Raw genomic sequence first — 13,554 nt, forward strand, 5'->3', positions numbered from 1 at the left:
CTGGTGGCCTACCCAGAAGTTGGCCTAAACCTCTAGATCAGGTCACCCTCCTCCAAGTGAGCGGACCCCGCTGGAATTGGAGCCCAGTAAAGTCTATGAGTTTGGTGTTTCGATCCTGGCTACCCACCCCTTCCACCCCAGGGACTGGCTCACCAGGCTGAGTGGAGTATTAAACTAAGGACAGAGGAAGCTCAAGAACTGAGCTCCAGGTAAGTAACTGCAGCGGATCTCGAATTGTCTAAGGAAACCACTGAAGAAAAATGTGTGCCCCGCCCCTCCCCTTTCTTCTGGCACTCCTGAGCCACCTGCTGTTGGCGGGAGAGGCTGGCAGGGATAAGAGGGAAGAGGATGCCCGGCGAAGGGGCTCCAGCCTGGCTGATTCTACGTGTCAGCGTTTCTAGAATAAAGAGTGGGTGGGAACTGACCCAAGTAAAGTCCCAGAGACTCGAACACTGACGCACAGGAAAGCCTCAAGTGGGAGGAGAAATGCAAATCCCCTACTGACGATGGCGTCAGCGGCTTTCTCTTAGGGACTGTGAGGGGCGCTTCTGACTTTGGACTTGAGCACCGCCTGGGACCTGTGCTGAGAGAGCTCTAGGTAAGTGGCCGGACCACACCTTCTGGCTGCCTCTCCAGAGGAGGACACGCTTGTTACGCAGGACGCTCTGAAGCTTTGCTTTCCCTGGGCATGTTGACAGTGGCTTCGCTTTAACCTGCCTGAGGAGGGGTTATGATACAAAGAAGCGCCCGACTCCACGGCCCACAGATGCGCCCTGGCACAGGTTCTCCGCGGAGACCGCCCCGCGGGCCCGCGCCACGGTGCCCGGGCGAATCTCCCAGAGGGGCCGGGGGAGCTGCGCCGGCTGCGGAGGTGTGTCCTCGCAGAGGCTGGAAGTGAGCCCCTCTTCACTTTCTCAGGCAGCTTCTCTAGAGCTGTGTTGTCTGACTTTAGATTGGCTTACCTGGGTTTCAGGAAAAAAAAGTTTGCAGCTACGGCTGCCTGTGACTGTGGCTTTGATGAGCACGAGTGACATTTTAGGGCAGGTCATCTCCCTTTGCAAGCTACAGGCCACAGAGCCAACGCGGCACCACCAGCTCCCAGACGGTGGGACAAAATGCCCCTTTAGAGGATCTTCTACGGACTGCAGGCAAAAAGAACAGACAGGCACTCAGTTTTCAGAGGCAACGTACAGTTCCCACAAGAAAAAAGTAGCACTTAGAGAGTGAAGGCAAAGAAATCTGCTGAAGGATGCCTAAAGGCGTTCCCAGAGGCTGCGATAGAGAATGTCCTAGGACTAGGTGTTCATTCTTCTTCCTTTTATCAGCTTTGAATTCAGCTCTCCGCTGAATACTCAGATCTTAGCAGTCTTTTTTATTTGGTGCTTATTTTTATTTTTAAAATTTTTTCTTTTATTTTTATTAGACACACAACTGTAAATATTTATGGAGTATAGAGTGATATTTCAATACATATATACAATGTGTTATGATCAAAGGATAATCAGTATATCCATCACCTCAAACATTTATCGCTTCTTTATGTTGTGAACATTCAAAATCCTCTATTTTAGCTTTTTGAAAACATACACTAAGTTATTGTTAACCGTATTCATCCTAGTGTTACAGCACCACAGCTTATTCCTCCCATCTACCTGTAAATTTTAGTTAGAAAACAGATTTTCATCCAAATCATAGCTGGGATTCAACAGTAGTATGACAAAAAATTGTAATGCTATTTACAGCTCACGTTCTCTGTTGTCATTAACTAAAACTGGTAGGATAATGTTGATAGTAGCATGGGAACAAATGTTCCAATTTTGTGTGGCATATTTAGACGTCGAGTATCTGGAAAGACAAATGGTTCAGGCTCAGGAAACCTCGGGCGGCCCCTTAGAAGCCTCACACATTAGGCAGGCATCATTGCACCTATTTGAGCTTTAAGTTTTTTTCTTTTTAAAGTTGACACACTACTTATATCCACCTACCCTATTCATAGCAACATCAAGAGTGCCACTCATTCTTCATTTAACAAGCCATGATTGAGCATTTACAATGTGCCTAGAATTGTAAAGTATAAAGGTTTTCATAAATATATAGTGATATGCAAATAAAACATTACTTATTTTCCCACTTGCTTTCTCTTTAGCAAAACGTTGGCAACAGGTTTTTCTATAAATTTTAAATCATTTACCGGGTGCTCAGGGGACAGGTGCTCAAAATGATTCTATTTGAAACCTGAAGAATATGTATATGAAATATATGAAATTCTCCTGGTGTTCTATAGGCGAAAGGAAACCTTAGCCTGTCTATAAGATATGTTGAAATGTTATGGTGATTAATCATGTAAAAGAGGGTTTGGTGTTTTTATTTGACTTAGAATTGCTGATGAAACAATAAAAAGTTTGACTTTGGAAAACGTAAAATGCTGTAATTTCAAGGAGGCAGCGTCATACTAATTTTCCTGAGTTAGGAAATATGTCTACAGCTTCTAAACTGGCCAGAGAGGGGTTACAAGGGGGAAATACATACTTTTGTTTTATGACAGGCTGCCAAATAGGTATCAAGTGTGGTTTCTTACTCCTTAAGTATCGAGGGTTTAACCACTATCAGATGTTTCTCAGAGACAAAAAGACTGCATCTTTTAAGAGCTTTGCCCACCCATAGTGGATCCTCATAGAGAGAAATAAAACACATTCATTGGTTCAGAAATATTTTTAATTAAACTAGAGCCTATGAAAATGCATACATAAAATTCTTAATGAAGCTAAGACAGAATTGGACTAGAAGTCGGGAACATAAATCTGACTTTAGAAGCCAGACAAATCTGAAATAAAGAAATTTGACAAATTTATATAAAAGAAGCTTTTTGGGAGGTTGTTCCTCATATATAAAGTCTTAGAGGACTTTAGAAGGTATAGTAAATGTTAAATATGTTTGCCTTCAAGTTACTCCAAGTCTAAGTGTAGAGGGGACAAGAGATAGGGAAAGGGCTTGTTGAGAATACAAGTTCATGTAGACAGCTGTGGGCAGGATGTGGGGTGTTTGGGGGAGCAGGAGTGAAAGCTTCCTGGAGCAGGTGGAACAGGAGTTCATGTTAGAGCAAGGAAGGCTGTAGTTTGGGGGCACAGAAAGAAGGCTGGTCCCTTCATTAGGGTTGGATTATGAAAAAAAAAACCTAGCCGGGCGCGGTGGCTCACGCCTGTAATCCCAGCACTTTGGGAGGCCGAGGCAGGTGGATCACAAGGTCAAGAGATCGAGACCATCCTGGTCAACATGGTGAAACCCCGTCTCTACTAAAAACACAGAAAATTAGCTGGGCATGGTGGTGCATGCCTGTAATCCCAGCTGCTCGGGAGGCTGAGGCAGGAGAATTGCCTGAACCCGGGAGGCGGAGGTTGCGGTGAGCCGAGATCGCGCCATTGCACTCCAGCCTGGGTAACAAGAGCGAAACTCCGTCTCAAAAAAAAAAAAAAAACCTTAGAGAAATGTTTGTATTTTTGGATATATTGGAATTCAGTCAATATTATGACTGAAATCAGTCATAATATTGACTGAATTCCAAATAAGAAAATATGTACTAGAGCTATGAACAATATTTTAAAACTCTAATTCTACCCCTTCTTTTAGAGCATGTCTCAGTGGAATCAAGTCCAACAGTTAGAAATCAAGTTTTTGGAGCAGGTGGATCAATTCTATGATGACAACTTTCCTATGGAAATTCGGCATCTGCTGGCCCAGTGGATTGAAAATCAAGACTGGTAGGATCAAATGTATTTTCCCTAGAAGTTGATGCACAAATGCTTTATGCACCATCCATGTGAATTTATTTTATGGTCCACTTTTGACTCAGTAGATGCATTCTTTTCAGGTAAAGAACTTTCTCAAGGATTTGAAAAGCCTTCCCGAAGAAGGGGAAATCATTGTCCTTTCTGGTTTCATTCATCGTAAATGAAAACTTAATGCTTCTAGTGCTTTGTTTCTCTGTAAACCAAAACCCAAACAATTTTTCATGTATTTAGAAAAGAAACAAATCAATTGATTGTCAGTTCTCTATCGCAGACTCAATGTAAATCAATATTTTTTCACAGTAATATTTGCTTTCTTCAAAGCTCTATTCACCTTATACCATTAAATTTTATTTTTTTGCTTCAGCCATATTTTTTATCGTGGTAAAATATACATGACATAAAATTTACCATTGTTTTTGGTGTACTGTTCAGTGGCATTACATATATTCACATTATTATGCAACCATCATGACCATCCATCTGCAGAACTTTTTCATCTTTCCAAACTGAAACTCTATACTCTTCAAACAGCAACTCCCTAGTCCTCCATCGCCAACCCCTGGTAATCACCATTCTATTGTCTGTCTCTATGAATTTGACTACTCTAGGTACTTTATATAATTGGAATCAGACAATATTTGTCCTTTTGTAACTGAATTATTTTGCTTAATGTAATGTTTTCAAAATTCATTCATCAGAATTTTCTGCCTTTTTGAAGCTGAATAATATTCTATTGTTTGTATATATCACATTTTGCTTTATTAATTTATCTGTCAATGGACATTTGGGTTGTTTAAACCTTTTGGCTATTGCTAGCAACTCTGCTGGGAACATTGGTATGCAAATATCTGTTTGAGGCCCTGTTTTTAATTCTTTTGGATATATACCCAGATGTGGAATTGCTGGATCATATGACAATTTTATGTTTAATATTTTGGGTATCTGCCATACAGTTTTCTACAATGATTGACCATTTTACCTTCCCACCAGCATTGTACAATTTCTCTATATCCTCACCAACACTTATGTTCTGTTTTTTTCCTTTTAATAATAGCCATCCTCATGGGTATGAAGTGGTATCTTCTGTGATTTTGACTTGAAATTCCCTAATGCTTAATGACGTTGACATCTCTTCATGTTTACAATTTAATTTTTTTTTAACTCTTAAATTTTAGCACCTTGTAAAGGTTTATTGCTTTAAAATTAGTATGGTAAAAGAGTAGACATTTTACCAAATTGGTTTCTGTTGTGTAATAACCCTTTATTTTTTTAGGGAGGCAGCTTCTAACAATGAAACCATGGCAACGATTCTTCTTCAAAACTTGTTAATACAACTGGATGAACAGTTAGGTCGTGTTTCCAAAGAGAAAAACCTACTCTTGATACACAATCTAAAAAGAATTAGGAAAATCCTTCAGGTGAGAATGCATTTCTACTTTTCCAAAATATTTGGATATAGGAGTAAAAATTAAATATGTACCCTTATATTATTTTCAAATGAGATTTAAGGGGAAAAAATTTGAGTTCTCTTACCATTTACAAATTTTGTGCTCAATTTTATTACCCAATATTTTTTATGAAATGTTGAAAATAAAATACACTATAAGTATAGTGTATAAAATACAAATGTGTTGTATGTAGGACTTGCATGTGGTTTGTTTACTGGCTACTATCAAGTTCAACAACACTAGATCAGACCACAGTTTCATGGCTCTCCACAGCCCTCCCTTGCCTTTGTCTCTTATGTAACATGCATAAGTTAGTATTGTTCTCATTCCTAAATGGGAGCATCATGAGTGAATGTATCCTTCCAGATTTGGAAGGATCAGACCTCACCCTTCTTTAAAAGTGTTCTTTGGTACTCTCTGGTTCATGCAGGCAGAGCCCATCTGTGCGTGTTTCCTCAGCACCAAAACATATCAGTACTGCGGCATTTAGTATATTCGATGTTATTGCTATTTCTTTTTTTATTTTTATTTTTTGTAGTCAATAATAATTTAATTGTACATTTGAAAATAACAAAAAGAATATAATTAGACTGTTTGTAACACAAAGGATAAATGCTTGAGGGGGTGGGTACTCCATTTTCCATGATGTGATTATTACTTTTTTTTCTTTTTCTTTTTTATGATACTTTAAGTTCTGGGGTTTATGTGCAGATCGTGCAGGATTGTTACCTGGGTATACACATGCCATGGTGGTTTGCTGCATCCATACCCCTTCTCCCCACATCATGAGTTCCTTTAGCAAGGACTTTGGAGTTCAGCTTTGAATTTCTAGCAGCCAGCATAAGTCTGGACTTATGACAGATGTGCAATGTTTACTGATTAAGGGGTGAAGAAAATGAAGTAAGTGAATCAGGGATCTAAAGAATTAAAGGCAGGCTAATATGGAACTAAACCTAGAAGTGCTAGCCTGACCACGGACTGCTATAATATTTACTGAGTGCCTATACAACGTATTAGATGACAGGAAAAGGGCATTGTGCCATTTCACATGGAGGCATTTTTAGAATCCCAAACCTACAATTAACACATTTTTAGAACATTTTAGCTAAATTATAGCAGAAATATTCTTGACATTTCATTTGTGAGAGGGGCAAATATATTGTTTTTCCTATTGTTTGGATTGCACTGAACTATCTCTGCCCTTGTAATCCCCTACAAATCTGCGAGACACTTGACAAGAAACAGGGCAATTGCATATTGCCGACAAAACAGGATTTTTGGCGGCATACAGCAATCTCTTTTATGCAGACAAGACATTTAACAGTGGCCTCATTAGCTTAGTGTTCTAATCTATAAACCTAAAATGGGGATTGGCATACTATGGGCCACAAGTCGAATGGCCACTGCCTGTTTTCATATAGCACATGACTAAGAATTGTTTTTATATTTTAGGTCATTAGAAAAGAATAAAAATTAAATAGATCATACAGTAAAATTTAAAATAATATTTCTGACATATGAAAATTATATGAAATTCAAATTTGTGTGTTTTATTAAAACAAAGCCACACTCATTGGTTTACATATTATGGCTGCTTTTACACTTCAATGACAGAAGTTGTGATGGAGACAATATGACCTACACAGCCTAAAATAAAAATGTGTGTGTATATGTCTCTGTGTATATATATGTCTCATATTTACATATGATATATATATCATATTTATCTGGCCTTTTGTAGGAAAGTTTGCTAACTCTTAGCCTAATAGCAAAGAGTCTATAGGTCACTTTGCTAGATAAGTACAGATGAGGAAAATATTAATAGATTATGTGTGGTCTTTGGAACCAGAAAGATCTGGGTTAAAAATCTGACCCTCAAATGTGGCTTTGAGCAAATTACTTAATCTTCTGACCTGTATCTTTTAATACAAACAAGGATGATTATTGTCTACCTTTTGGAATTGTGAGGAAGGCTGGAGCTTTTCTTCTGGCAAAAAGTAGGCATTCAATAAATGGTTCTCATTGTTGATAGGGAAAATAGCAGGATTTTCTCAGGGTAAATCAGGGATAAGTAAACGGCCCATCTTTTGTGCTGGGTGGGAGAATAAGATTATGAGGGGAGCTTCTTTTCTGGCCATTTGTATCAGACAAACCTTGTGAAACCATCACTTCTGTCTCACTACTCCACAGCTCAAAAACCTGCCATTATCCCCAGTCACGCTTCAGCTCAAGCACAAACTCATCTGCATGTGTCATTGGCCCTCTAGCATCGTTCCTCTTTAGATATTTCCCAACAATTTTCATTGAGCTCCTCCATATCCCTACCTCAGAAAAATAGATCTACTTGTTCCTGAACACATCACACACACCCTTGAATGACTAAGCCTTGTCCATGATGGTCCCATGGCCAGGAATTCTTTTCCATTCCTCTTCCACCAATTTAGTTCCCATCCAACCCTAAAGAATCTGCATAGGTCCCAGTGCAACAAGGAAACCTTCACCGCATGCTTTAGTCTGTGTTCTCATTCTCCAGGGACAACTACAAGGTAAGCAGCATCTCTTTGTGTCCCTTCATCTGTGCTGCATGTGTGTCTAACCAGGTCACAAGGTCCTTAACAGCAAAAGCCTGACCTCCTTTTGTGACTCCCCTCTCTCACCCCCAGTACTCAATATGGTTCTGCTGCACACTAGGAATTCAAAAAACAATTTGGTGAATTAAGATATTTGAGTTGAAAAAAACACTTGCTCTTTGTTGTACTTCCATATGTCTCAATTTATAAATTGTGCTTATTGGATATTTATATTAACAACACAGTAGAAACTAGTACTAAAGAACATTGTCAGCTATGGGTTTACACCTAAACAAACCTGCATGTTATGCTTCTTTTTAAGCTTCTATAATCCCATTAAATTGTGTGTGTTTTTGGGGAGGAGGGGTGACTTTATCCATTCTTCCATCAATGGACACTTAGGTTGATTCCAAATCTTTGTTATTGTGAATAGGGCTGCAGTAACATGCAAGTGCAGGCATCTCTTTTATATCTAATTTTTTTCCTTTGGATAAATACCCAGTAGTGGAATTGTGGTAGCCTATGGTAGTTCTATTTCTAGTTTTTTAAAAAATTTCCATACTGATTGTATTAAATTATATTTCTACCAACAGTGTACAGAGTTCCTTTTTCTCTGCATCCTCACCAGCATGTTATTTTTTGTCTTTTAAAAAATAGCCATTTTAGGCCGGGCATAGTGGCTCATGCCTGTAATCCCAGTACTTTGGGTGGATTGCCTGAGATCAGGAGTTCGAGACCAGCCTGGCCGACATAGCGAAACCCTGTCTCTGCTAAAAATAAAAAAATTAGTCAGACGTGATGGTGCATGCCTGTAATCCCAGCTACTCAGGAAGCTGAGGCAGAAGAATTGCTTGAACCCGAGAGTTGGAAGTGGCAGTGAGGAAGCAGAGATAGAGGTGGGAGTTCAACTGCGCTCCAGCCTAGGCAACAGAGCAAGACTCTGTCTCAAAAAAAAACAAAAACAAACAAACAAACAGACAAACAAAAAATATATATATATAACTATTTTAACTTAGGTAAGTTAATATCTTACTGCGGTTTCAATTTGCATTTTCCTGATTAGTGATGTTGAGCATTTTTTCTTTTATCTGTTGACTACTTGTATGTCTTTTAAATTCTTAAATTATTTTTATTTTTATTTCAGTAGTTTTTGTGGTACAGGTGGGTTTTGGGGATAAGTTCTTTAGTGGTTGATTTCTGAGATTTTAGTGCACCTGTCACCCTAGCAGTGTACGCTGCACTCAATATGTAGTCTTTTATCTCTTACCTGCTCCCAACCTTCCCCTACAAGTCCCCAAGTCTGTTATATCATTCTTATGCCTTTGCATCCTTATAGCTTAGCTCCCACTTACAGGTAAGAACATATGATACTTGGTTTTCCACTTCTGAGTTACTTCACTTAAAATAATGCCCTTCATTGTTACCCAGGATGCTGCAAAGGACATTATTTCATTCATTTCTATGGCAGAGTAGTATTCCATGGTGTATATATACCACATTTTCTTTATCTACTCATTGGTTGATGGACACTTAGGTTGGTTCTATATCTTTGCAATTGCAAATCATACTGCTATAAACATGGGTGTGCATGTGTCCTTTTTATGTAATGATTTATTTTCCTTTGGGTAGACACCCAGCAGTGGGATTGCTGGATTGAACGGTACTTCTGCTTTTATTTCTTTGTGGAGTCTCTATATCATTTTTCGTAGAGGTTGTACTAGTTTACATTCCCACCAGCAGTCTGTGTTCCCTTTTCACTACATCCATGCCAACATCTATTGGTTTTTGACTTTTTAATTATGATCATTCTTGCAGGAGTAAAATGGTATCTCACTGTGGTTTTAATTTGCATTTTCCTGACAATTCGTTATGTTGAACATTTTTACATGTTTGTTGATTGTTTGTACATCTTCTTTTGAGACTTGTGTATTCAAGTCCTTTGTCCACTTTTTGATGGGATTGTTTTATTTTTCTTGCTGATTTGAGTTCCTTGTAGATTATGGATATTAGTCCTTTGTCATATATGTAGTTTGCAAATATTTTCTCCCACTCTGTGGGTTGTCTGTTTACTTGGATGATTATTTCTTTTGCTGTGCAGAAGCTTTTTAGTTTAATTAGGTCCCATTTATTTATCTTTATTTTTGTTGCATTTGCTTTTGGGGTCATAGTCATGAATTCTTTGCCTAAGCCAATGTCTAGAAACATTTTTCCAGTGTTATCTTCTAGAATTTTTATGGCTTCAGGTCTTAGATTTAAGTCTTTGATTCATGGTGAGTTGATTTTGGTATAAGCGGAGAAATCATTTTCATTCTTATACATATGACTTGCCAGTTTTCCCAGCACTATTTATTTGACTATCTTGTCCCTAATTTATGTTTTTGCATGCTTTGTCCAAGATCAGTTGGCTGAAAGTATTTGGCTTTGTTTCTGCGTTCTCTACTCTGTTCCATTGGTCTATGTGTCCGCTTTCATACCAGTATCATACTGTTTTGGTAACTATAGCCTTCTAATATAATTTGAAGTTGGGTAATATGATGCCTCCAGACCTGTTCTTTTTGCTTAGTATTGGTTTGGCTATGCAGGTTATTTTTTTTGGTTTCATATGAATTTTAGGATTGTTTTTTCTAAATCTATGAAGAATGGTGATGATATTTTGATGGAAATTGCATTGAATCTGTAGATTGCCTTGGGCAGTGTGATCATTTTCACAATATTGATTCTTCCTATTCATGAGCATGAGATGTGTTTCCATTTGTTTATGTTATCTATGCTTTATTTTAGCAGTATTTTGTAGTTTTCTTTGTAGACATCTTTCACTTCCTTGGTTAGATATATTCCCAAGTATTTCTCTTTTTGTGCAGCTATTGTAAAAGGGATTGAGTTATTAATTTGAATCTCAGCTTGGTCATTTTTCGTGTATAGCAGAGCTACTGATTTGAGTACATTGATTTTGTATCCCGAGTCTTTACTGAATTCCTTTATCAGATTTAGGAGTTTCTTGGATGAGTCTTTAGGGTTTTCTAGGTATACAATTATATCATCAGCAAACAGTGACAATTTGACTTCCTCTTTTCCAATTTGGACGCCTTGTATTTCTTTCTTTTGTCTGATTGCTCTGGCTAGGACTTCCAGTACTACATTGATTAGAAGTGGGGAAAATGGGCATTCTTGCCTTTTTCCAGTTCTCTGGGAAAATGCTTTCAACTTTTCCCTATTCAGTATGATGTTGGCTGTGCATTTTTCATATACGGCTTTCATCAGTTTAAGTTCCTTATATGCCTGTTTTGTTGAGGGTTTTTTTTTTTTTTTTTTAATCATAAAAGGATGCTGGATTTTATCTAAGGCTTTTTCTTCACCTATTGAGATGATCATATGGGTTTTGTTTTTAATTCTTTTTATGTAATATATTTATTGACTTTGTGTATGTTAAACTATCCCTGCATCCCTAATATAAACCCATTTGATCATGATATATTATTTTTTTGATATGCTATTGGATTTGGTTAGCTAGCATTTTGTTGAGGATTTTTGCATCTATGTTCATCACAGCTATTGGTCCAGTAGCTTTCTTGTTTTGCCCTTTCCTGGTTTTGGTATTAGGGTGATACTGGCTTCATGGAATGATTTAGAGAGGATTCCCTCTTTCTCTATCTTTTACAATAGTTTTAGTGAGATTGGTACCAATTCTTCTTTGACTGTCTGATAAAATTCAGCTATGAACCCATCTGGTCTTAGATCTTTTTGTTGGCAATTTTTTTTAAAAAACTACTGATTCAATCTTGCTGCTTGTTATTGGTCTGTTCAGGATTTCTGTTTCTTCCTGATTTAATCTAGGAGGGTTTTATATTTCCACAAATTTATCTATCTCCTCTAGATTTTCTAGATTATGCACATAAAAGTGTTCATAGTAGTCTTAACTAATCTTTTGTATTTCTGCGGTATTGGTTGTAATATCTCTAGTTTCTTTTATCATTAAGCTTATTTGGTTATTCTTTTTTTTGTAATCTCACTAGTAGTCTATCAATTTTATCTTTTCAAATAACAACTTTTTGTTTCATTTATCTTTTGTATTTTTGTCTTTCAATATTATTTAGTTCTTTAATCTTTATTATTTTTGTCTGCTGAGTTTGGGTTGAATTTCTTTTGAGAAATGTCTATTCATATCTTTGCCAACTTTTTAATGTGCTTATTTGTTTTTTTACTGTTGAGTTATTTGAGTTCCTTGTGTATTCTGGATATTAAGCTTTTGTCAGATGAGTAGTTTGTGAATATTTTCTCCCATTTAACAGATTGCCTCTTAATTCTGCTGATTGTTTCCTTTGCTGTGCAGAAGCTTTTTCATTTAATATAGTTATATTTATTTTTGTTTTTGTTTTCTGTGCATTTGGGTTCATAAACATAAAATCTTTGCCTAGACCAATGTCCTGAAGCATTTTCCTTATGTTTTCTTGTGGCAGTTTATAATTTTAGGTCTTACGTTTAAGTCTTTAATCCATCTTGAATTGATTTTTGTAATTAGTGAAAGATAGAGTCCAGTTCCATTCTTCGGCATATGAGTATCCAGTTTTCCCAGCACAATTTATTGAAGAGGATGTTTTTGCCCCAGTGTATGTTCTTGTTAAAAATTAGTTGGCTATAAATATGTGGATTTATTTCTGGGTTCTCTCTTCTATTTCATTGATCTACGTGTCTGTTTTTTATGCCAATATTGTGCTGTTTTGGTTATGATAGCCTTGTAATATACTTTGACGTCAGGTAGTGTGATGCCTCCAGCTTTGTTATTTTTGCTCAGATTGCTTTGGCTAGCCAGGTTCTTTTTGGTACCATACAAATTTTAGGATTGTTTTTTCCATTTCTGTGAAAAGTGACTTTGGTATTTTAATAGGGATTGCTTTGACTCTGTAGATTGCTTTTTATGGTCATTTTAATGATATTAATTCTTCCACTCCATGAGCATAGGGATGTCTTTCCATTTGTTTGTGTACTCTTCAATTTTTTTTCTTTTTTTGAGATGAAGTCTTGTTCTGTTGTCCAGGCTAGAGTGCCTTGCCACAATCTCAGTTCACTGCAAACTCTGCCTCCTGAGTTCAAGCGTTTCTTCTGCCTCAGCCTCCCAAGAAGAGTAGCTGGGATTACAGGCAATGCACCACCATGCCTGGCTAATTGTATTTTTAGTAGAGATGGGGTTTCACCATGTTGACCAGGCTGGTCTCGAACTCCTGACCTCAGGTGATCCACCTGCCTTGGCTTCCCAAAGTGCTGGGATTACAGATGTGAGCCACCGTGCCTGGCCCTCTTCAATTTTTTAAATCAGTGTTTTGTAGTTTTCCTTCTAAATATCTTTCACTTTCTTGGTTAAATTTATTCCCAGGTATTTTATTTTAATGTATTGCATTTTTTGAAGCTATTATAAATGAAATTGTCTTCTTGATTTCTTTCTTAGCTTGTTCATTTTCATTGTATGAAAATGCTACTGATTTTTGTATGTTAATTTTGTATCCTGCAACTTTACTAAATCTATTTATCAGACCTAAGAGATTTTTTGTGAACTCTTTAGGTTTTTCTAGTATAAAATCATATTATCAGCAAAGAGGGACAATTTTTTTTTTTCAATACAGAGTCTCACTCTGTCGCTCAGGCTAGAGTTCAGCAGCGTGATCTTGGCTTACTGCAACCTCTGCCTCCTGGGTTTAAGAAATTCTCCTGCCTTAGCCTCCTAAGAGCTGGGATTACAGGCATGTGCCACCA

The 13,554-nt window shown here is 37.5% G+C and overlaps 1 protein-coding gene across 2 annotated transcripts in view; it reads left to right on the plus strand.

Moving 5' to 3' along the window:
- Positions 1 to 257: 257 nt before the first annotated feature.
- Positions 258 to 13,554, plus strand: part of STAT4 (signal transducer and activator of transcription 4) — a 116,446-nt gene continuing 103,149 nt past the window's right edge. The window contains exons 1-3 of one of the 2 annotated variants that reach the window (XM_017500678.2): positions 258 to 598; positions 3,628 to 3,758; positions 5,062 to 5,206. In XM_017500678.2, the coding sequence (XP_017356167.1) occupies positions 3,631 to 3,758; positions 5,062 to 5,206 (273 nt within the window). In that variant the 5' untranslated portion in view covers positions 258 to 598; positions 3,628 to 3,630. The remainder of the gene's footprint in view (positions 599 to 3,627; positions 3,759 to 5,061; positions 5,207 to 13,554) is intronic. The other variant, XM_037728547.1, reaches the window with a different exon arrangement.

This window comes from Cebus imitator, unplaced genomic scaffold, assembly GCF_001604975.1.
Source record: "Cebus imitator isolate Cc_AM_T3 unplaced genomic scaffold, Cebus_imitator-1.0 Scaffold268, whole genome shotgun sequence".
NCBI classification, from domain to species: Eukaryota; Metazoa; Chordata; class Mammalia; order Primates; family Cebidae; genus Cebus; species Cebus imitator.